We start from the raw sequence: 8,827 nt of genomic DNA on the forward strand, positions 1-8,827 counted from the left end.
AATAAAGTGAAAATTGTAACTGAGACTGTTCTGATATTTTGGGAGGCATTTGAGCATTTGATCCAGTGAAAGATAACCAGAGCCCCAACAGTGAAAAGCTGCATGAAGTTCGTCCACCACTGCTCTAACCATGCCATGCAGTGGATTATGAAAAGCACCGTCCGGAACAGATCACGACAATCTTCATATAAGCAAACGAGACCAGGCGAAGAACTAAACTCACTATTCACTAATTTGACCAGATGTAGAATAATAATCTAATACAATACAATAATCCCAATACAGTATCCTGGTTCATTGTGAAGTAGCATTCTATTCTAACAATTCTAACATTTTATGTAAAGAGTTCATGGAAATATTCTTTTATGTCACGAAGTTGCTGGAAATATCCAACTTAAGATTTCTCAATATCAACTCTACCAGGTTTTTAAACTGTTGAGCAGATCAGTGATATATTATTCTCTCAATGTATTTGATGCTTCTCGCAAACATATTTTATTGATGCTTTATATGTTTCCACAACACTGGTCAGTCCACATAGTCTTGGGACAAATGGATATTATCAATACAAGTTTAATGTATAAAAAATATTTACTGAATTTGCCAGTAGATTTGGACTCATTTTAGTCCCATGAGCCTTCTCACCTCTCGCAGCAACAAAACCAAAACCTCAAATAACATCAAATAAGAAGAAAAAAAAAGAAAGAGACGTGCGTCTCAAGAAAGGAACATACCATTAAAACCTGGTACTCCTTAACCTCCCCCACCACTTCGTCTTCACCCTTTCCACTAAGGGTGAACCACCAGTTTCTTCATTCCCAAGTCTGCTAAGTATCGTTTTCGTTTCCCTTAGTCTCCCTCCATAATCCTTCTTCCAAGTCTCAAACATCTGCTTCAGCCTCCTCAGCTCCCTTTCCGGACTCAAGTTTGCTTCCACCTTACCAGATTTCACTTCCATCAAGAACTTTGTGTCATCTCCAAACACCTGAGCTCTTTGTCCGAATTCTTCTGCTAACCGGCTTATCACGCTTAAACCAACACTTCCACTTCTCCCAGGGGTCCTGAAATCACCACTCACAGAGAAATCACTTGCATCGCTAGCGTTCACAGATGCATCCGAGTATCTGGGTGAACCCTCGACATCTAGGCTTCTCTTTGCAATGGAAAGACTGGATTGCAATGATCTCATCTGCTTTTGCCAAATTTCTTCCATGGATTTCATCTTCATTTCGTATTCAGACCACCTGTTGTCGTACTGCTGGAGTCTTTGTCTGAGAATATCGTTCTCCTCTTCTTTCTCACGAAGAGCAGCTTCGGTTCTCAGAACCCTGCGCTGAAGTTCGGAAAGTACTGATGCCTGCACTAGCACCTCCCCTGACTCATTTCTCTGCGTAATAAGAAACCGGTTCAAGAGTCAAGCAATTGTTCATTCATATCCTTTTAAGTCGGATGCAAGCAAATAATGATAACTATGTTAGGACCTTGGTGCCTCCATATTTAATATCCCCACCGCATCTTCTAACCAGCTCGCCACGAATTGCTGCAAGAAAATAAAGGTTTCAGTTAGTTATGGCATTTCAAGATTTGCTTTAATTAATCAAACCCTATTTACCTGACTGTATTACAAGAGATGCATCAACCTTGGCTTTATACCGTCTCTTAGCAATACTTCTCTTAACATGGCTTTGTATAGCAGAACAAGCCCTATGCCTCCGCAGTAACTCTGTGTATTCCTTTCTTATCTTTTCTCCACGAACAACTGAAACAAAAGGATGTATGAAGAGGCCTTAGCTCAAGTTAAGCTGAAAATGTCTCCACTTTATAGTGATGAGAGAAGGAGAAATACATGATTGAAGATAAGTAATTCCTCTTTTATACTCTCTTAGACGACTTCGTGCTTGGTGCCCTCTAAAACAGCTTTGGAGACGTAAAATCCCATGAAGGGTGCGGTTCCTTGTATCTTCAAGAACCCCAATCTGCCAATGGTGAAGCGAATACATTGAAGCAAGAGTCTATAATTTTTTGGCAGGAGATCAAGCGACTAGCTATAGTACCTGGCCTGTTCTGAAAAACAGTTTTGTGTAGCCGACTTGATACATCTCTGGCAAGATGTTGAACTGATGAAGAATGGCAACCGAAACACTAAGTGGATCTTTTGCTGCAATGCTCTCCAGCAGAAGGAATCCATACCTAAAGTATGATAACAAGAAAAGTAACATGAATGATTACTTGCAAAACTAATGAAAGTGCTGCAACTGAATACTGATGGAGTTGTTACCTTAGGGCAAACTTTTGATGAGACATTCTCGTGGGAAACCCAGACCGAGAAATTCGAACTACCTCTAGGACCCCACAGCATCGTAGCTGCTGTAAGACAAGCTCTTGCTCATACAACCCCGGAGACTGAACACTGTTTGGCTTTATGCAGCGAATGAAATGTGGGGTAGTCTTCCCTAAACGCTGCATCAATTCGAAAAGTTGACCCTGAAAAAAGTATGCAAGCATGAAGCATGGTCAGCAATATCAAATATTATAGGATGATGAGATGTTTCCTTTTAAAGTAAGTACAAGCACTTTGGATAAGAAAAAACCTAAACAAGCTTAGAACATGTAAGAGCAGAAATAGAAGCAAGCTGTGTTTAAGGAAAAAATGCCCTACCTTAAATTTAGTTGCTACACTCAGTCGCTGGGAATCAGCTCCACCTGCTTTGTGTAAAGAACCAACAACAGGTTTTTCAGAATGGACGAGCATACTAGAAGCAAACGCTTGGGGAAGGTCGCGAGAGCAAGACGACAAAAGCTTAATAGAATCCGAATGCAGCAAATCCCGGTTCTTCTCTAGAAATCCAGTTGTCTCATATGTAACCTGAGTTAGAAAAAAACAAGTAAAGGTTGGTCTTGTGAAGGATTCATTTGTCATTGCAACCCACAGACCCAATTATGTTGTGGCATGTCTTGTAAAATGGTGCCACTGAGTTTTCTAAAGATATTACCTCTCCAGCATAATGAGCAACCGTGAAAGTCTTCCCTCGATCTCCTCTAAAACAGGAATTATCACTTAGGTGTTCCTTAAGCTTGTTGGCAAGTGTCAAATCTGTGCCATTCGGAAATGTGGATTCCTCATCAAGAAGAGAGAGCAGACCTAATGGTTTCTGCACACATGTGATACTTATGTGTCATAGAAACTTAGAAGACATGCTTTGGAATAAACAATAAACATGTTCCAACACAATATATCTCAACGACTGCTATGCAGCTTGATGATCGAAACTCACAGCTGAGTAGCAATTGATGGTAACTGGCTGTAGAGTAGACTAGTTATCGTATTACCTTTTCAAAGAGCCTGAGACAGGTTTGGTTGTCCTCAAAATCAACCCTTGTCCAGTCAATCCCATCTTTGATATATTCCTGTAAGAGCAGAAAGACATATTAAGCCCTTCGAACTCAATAGATTGTCTGTCACGTGAATGCTCAGCTTAGATATACTACAAGGACCCATAGCAGAAAAGGGTAACATTACCTCCTGCTCTAGCTTGAATAGATGGCGATTAAAGTGTTGCTGCAATCTCTCATTCGCATAATTTATGCAGAACTGCTCAAAACTATTCTTCTGCAACATGTGAAGATGTTATTCAGCAAACCAAATATCTAATCTACAGATAGCTTCTCTAAGTTCATGCAGGAAAAAAAGAAAAGAGAGACTAAAAAGAAGCATACATTGAATGATTCAAAGCCATAGATATCAAGAATGCTGATGGATCTGCCAGTTCTCCTCTTTCCTACGGCAAGAGATTTGTTTATCTGTTCAACCAGCCAGTCGAATAGGCTGGCATAGATTGACTTTGCTAAAGCATCTCTTGCATCAATGGCCTGATGAGATAAAACAAGAAAGAAATAAACAAAAAACAAGCCATTATTTTGATGAAGGAATAGTCGTGTACTGCAAGGCTTGAAGCCAAATAAATAATAGGCATAGGTCATGATTACAGAGTGGAAAACCAACCCTACTCAGAATACAGTTATGCACAAAAAGTTAGATGCCAACCTGCGAAAGGGTTAGCTTCTGTACAAAAGTTTCATTTCTAACTTTTATATTACGCTTTGATAGAGCTAGCTTAAGGTCATTGATGTTGCACCCAATCAATCTAGCAACAGTTGATAAACCTGGAAAAAAAAAGAAACAGCACTTAAGTTAGCCTTGCTTGTGCATCCACAAATATTAAGCAGTAAAATTTGAAATAAACAAAACCCGTCTCCAACCGAATGAAACAAGAGCTATAGAGCATTACTTTCGTCTGATTCAGGTTCAGCGTGGTTTTCATTGTCAATAATGGAGAATGAGACATTCCCCAGCCATAATACTGCTGCAAGCATTGCAAATACACTTTCTTGGTCGTCTTTACTAACGTGCACAATATCTAAAGCTTCCTGCAACAGCAAAAAGTTTTTCAATCAAAAGGACGAATTAAATGATTTAAATATGCGGAGGAAAAAAAGAAGAAGAGATTTACTTGAACAGCTTGAAAACGTTCAGCGTCATCAACTCCTTTAATTGAATAGCAATTGCTCTGTCTCAAATAATTATACTCTTTTGCGCTTGTCAAATTTAGCTTCTCTGATTTTACAATGAGTGGAATAAAAAGGTCAGATATAAAATATTGTTACACCAGTTAGTCAGCAACTACATCTCTATTAATACATGATGAACATATTAACAGGTAACAAATAATTTACATTAAAAGGCAGAAAATATTTTCTAAAGAGAACTGTTATAAGCTCTTTATGGGATTCAGATTTTAAAATCATACCTCTAAGCGCAGGTGAAGCTCCAGCACAAAGCTGATAAAATATGTGATATGACCTCTCTCCTTCCGCACATTGAACCACTCTAGACTATTAAAATGTGTCAGAAAAATAAAATAAAAAATCATACAAAGGTTATCTCAAACCGTGTAAGCGTCAAAAATCATATAGAGAAACTTACCTTTTCTAGTAAAACTGCAAAATTTGAAGAAACAGCAAAAGGCCAAGTCAGGTGTTGTAAAGGAAAGAATAACAAAGAATTGTGGAGCAGCAGCAACTAAAAAGACTTATGCTTACATGTTTGAATTTTAGCACCGGAAATCTTCCTTGTTTCACTAAAATGAATCTCTATCAGCTTCCCCTGTCAATTTTAACACCAAAGAAATATTATGAAACAAACAAAACTTTCACATTGTAAAAATAAGATCATGCATAAGGCCTAATGGAGACTGGGGGCTTACAAAACGACTAGAGTTATCGTTTCTCAATGTTTTTGCATTTCCAAAGGCTTCCAAGATGGGATTGGTCTTTAGTATCTCATTCTCGATCCCACTTCCACCTCCAAGAGAAGCTAAGTATTGCATTGCTATTTTCGCTGTCTCAGTTTTCCCTGCTCCACTCTCTCCACTATATAAAAAGATATCATGTGTTAAGAAAACATTTCAAAATGCACAAAGATTTAAAGCACTAGATAAATTCTATAGAGGCAAAAATATTGGCGGGAAGAATGCTCAACGAGTGAATATAGACACACTTGTAAGCTCCATAAGTGCGCTTATATTTACTTAATTTGTAAAAGGTAACTTTAAAGGAGGAGATTACCTGATAATGATAGATTGGTTAACTTCATCTGGAAAGGAAACCGAAAAAGATGAGAATGAAAACATAGAGTGCAATACATTGAACACTTTGACAAATTAAGAAACATGATCCCACCTCGTATCATTTCACGGATTGCTGTATCTGCAATAGCATAGACATGAGGGCTCTGGTTTGACCTCTTCCTGTATGCTTCAATGTTGCGATCTCCATACAAAGGAACCTCCTTGAAGGGATTTACAGCCACTAGAACAGGCCCAGCTTTTGTCTAGCACCTCAAAGAAAATTCAGAAAATCAATGATAAAGGCTGAAACATTGGACTATACTGTCAATATTATACAAAAAAAAAAAAGGCTTACATATATCATGTCTTGGTTGTACCGATACTCAAGGTTATACAACACTGATGGCTCATTTAAGTAACTTAGTTGCATGAGATCGTCCACTCCATCAAGAATGTCAGGATTTGCAGGTACTAGAGTCTCTGATATGACCTTTAAAACCTGTTAAACCAAGTTGCAGTAACAGATTACGCTTAATAATCAACAATCTCCTTGAGGAAATGAAAAACAAAATGTAACTTACATTGCCCTCAGGCAGTTTAATAACAGACTCGTCCCCTGAAGTTGACAACACCTTCCCCAGCTCCCAGTTACCGTTTGGAAGTTGGACCCAAAATTGCAGTGCCTAAGAAAAGGAATGTTAGTTCCAAAAAAAGAAAAAGACAAAACCTTTAAGCATACCTTTTTCCGAGCATATACGCTAGTGTCACTCCACCTGCGATCATTACTCTCAGGCAATGGCACAATAGGATCTTCATCAACAAGTGAAGATTCGTCTCCATTTGAAATGCTTTGCAGGCCATAGGGTGAATCCTCACTACCACTGTCCACTCCCCCAACAGCTCCATTCTTTAAGTGACCATTTCGTGGGATAGACACAGGAACACTTGAGCCAGAGGAGGAGGAGTCTTCAAGGGGTGATGAACCAAGAAATCTATAGTCGGCCGGCATGGATTTAAGTGACTGAACAAATGGCTTAGCCTTCTTCTCAGACATTTTTCTGTAAGGGATAGATAAAGAGAGCTGTTCAGTTCAAAAGACAAGACCCTTCTGGTTTCCTTACAAATAAGACACAGACACAAGTTTATATAAGAGAACAAGAAAGCGGAACCATCGTTTGGGACCAACGGATTCACCAAAGATCTAAGGCTTATTCTATATACAGCTTACTTGGCTTCAAGACAATTAGACTTTATGATCAGATGATCTAACACAAAACCAATTTAGACAGAATCTAATTTCTATATTATGGTTAAAAAATAAACAAAACAAGTAAAGACGTTCTTGAGCAGAAGACGGCTTCTATACACCATAAATAAGAAAATATCAAGACGAATAAAGACTTGAAAGTTGTGAAATTGATTTGGATCTAGGCTAGCTGATACAAATACCTTTTTCAAAGATTGTATCAACAAACACTTTAATGTTAAGAGAGAGAGAGACTTGATTATTCACAAGAATTTTGGTTTCTCCAAAATCTTGAATATACACACGCAAATATCTCCGTGGTAGACTCAGTAAACGATGAATAGAGAGGAAACTAAAAGTCAACTTTGGAGAGATTCATTAGACAACACTTGGGGGTTATGTTATGTATGGGTTTTGGCAGTAACAATGGTTACTGAGAAAATTGGAGAGAGAAATAAATCAGAGAATTGGAGAAGATGATCGAGAAAAAGGAAGAAGAACAGGATGAAGACGAAAGATGGCAACTTTTTCTGTGCAGAGTAAAACTGTTTTCTTTGATTTTTTTATTTTTTTAATTGGAAGTCATCCGACCTTTTTCTATGTTTTTTTTTTCAACTTATTATGTGATCGCAGAGTTTAATGATGGTATTTTCCTCATTTAATGACTTTTAAATTTAACAACGGAATTATTATTTTGAAATTTTTAAAAAATATGAAATATACGTTACTGTGACCTGTATGAATGGTTGTTTAATTGTAATCAATTTTATAATCTAATTTCTACCAGTTCAAATTCAGAATAGGGGTGGGCGTTCGGGTACCCGTTCGGGTTCGGATCGGGTATTTCGGATTTTCGGGTATTTCGGTATAGAGGTCTAGAACCCGTTCGGGTATTTCTGTACTTCGGATCGGGTTCGGGTATTTTTAGTTCGGATTCGGTTATTTCGGATCGGGTTCGGATATTTAGATTTTGAAAAAAAAAATTAAAATTTTCATTTCTCAAGTTTGTTGTATTTAAAAATATAACTTTTAGTTAACTAATTTTTTATTTTTAATAGATTGAATGGTTAATAGATTTGGACATAACATTTTAAAACTAAAAATGCATTAATTTAGTTATTTTTTTTAATTTTGGATATAACTTTTTGTTAATTTTTGAAATAAAAAACTCGACATGCATTTTAAGTGAGTAGCAAATCATTTTTTCCGTAATTGTATGTATATCATATGAACTTAAAGTATGTGTAGTATCAATATAAATATTTTATATAAAATGAGAGATATAAACTAGAAACATAAGGTTAATTATACATATGTTCGGTTATCTTCGGATATCCATTCGGGTTCGGGTATTATCCGTTCGGGTTCGGGTATCCAATCTCTCATTATTCAATACCCGTTCGAGTATTTTGCTACTTCGGTTCGGATTTCGGTTCGGTTTTTTCGGATCGGGTTCGGATGCCATTTCGGATATCGGGTAAAGTGCCCACCCCTATTCAGAAGGAATCTTCAATCTTATATTCAATAGATAATTAGTTTCCACAGAAAATTTTAAGGGGGGGGAGAATTAACTAAAACGTGTGGAGCCTAATCAACTAAGTAAAAATAAATTAATTTAGAATTGGTCCACGTTTCCACCACATCTCCGGTTTTATGTAGTCAACTTTACTACCTGGGAATATGTTAGCTTATATTCGTTCATCGGCCGTATTTGTCAACAAGAATAATAATTAACTAGATGGCGCGGAGTAATTTTTAAAAAAATATATATTATACTTCAATATTTTTTTTTTTGATGAAATTTCATATTTATTGATCAGAGGGAAATTTACAAAAGAATTGGCCTAATAAAGAATAAGAGGTCTAAAGTATCATAATTGCAAAAATAAACTTAGAGTCAAGGTGACACTTCAAACCATCTGCAAAGAAGGCCTTCCAACTTGTGCCCCCGGCG

At 37.2% G+C, this 8,827-nt stretch overlaps 1 protein-coding gene across 3 annotated transcripts; it reads right to left on the minus strand.

Moving 5' to 3' along the window:
- Positions 1-479: 479 nt before the first annotated feature.
- Positions 480-7,700, minus strand: LOC103849539 (myosin-3). 3 transcript variants are annotated; one of them, XM_033291479.1, is made up of 24 exons: positions 7,111-7,700; positions 6,367-6,687; positions 6,209-6,310; positions 5,983-6,126; positions 5,740-5,890; positions 5,626-5,653; positions 5,265-5,430; positions 5,101-5,164; positions 4,985-4,998; positions 4,809-4,893; positions 4,512-4,615; positions 4,290-4,428; positions 4,046-4,164; positions 3,718-3,870; positions 3,521-3,610; positions 3,331-3,408; positions 2,994-3,152; positions 2,660-2,866; positions 2,279-2,484; positions 2,055-2,190; positions 1,847-1,976; positions 1,613-1,759; positions 1,482-1,540; positions 480-1,387 (listed from the first exon to the last, which is right to left on the minus strand). In XM_033291479.1, the coding sequence occupies exons 2-24, from the start codon at positions 6,679-6,681 to the stop codon at positions 737-739; spliced, it is 3,447 nt and encodes a 1,148-aa protein (XP_033147370.1). In that variant the 5' UTR covers positions 6,682-6,687; positions 7,111-7,700; the 3' UTR covers positions 480-736. The 3 variants fall into 3 exon arrangements, with proteins under 3 accessions (XP_033147370.1, XP_009124543.2, XP_009124542.2); XM_009126295.3 differs by having other exon boundaries at positions 6,367-6,685; positions 7,129-7,699; XM_009126294.3 differs by having other exon boundaries at positions 6,367-6,685; positions 7,077-7,699.
- Between the last annotated feature and the right edge of the window lie 1,127 nt (positions 7,701-8,827).

This window comes from Brassica rapa, chromosome A05, assembly GCF_000309985.2.
Source record: "Brassica rapa cultivar Chiifu-401-42 chromosome A05, CAAS_Brap_v3.01, whole genome shotgun sequence".
NCBI lineage: Eukaryota > Viridiplantae > Streptophyta > Magnoliopsida > Brassicales > Brassicaceae > Brassica > Brassica rapa.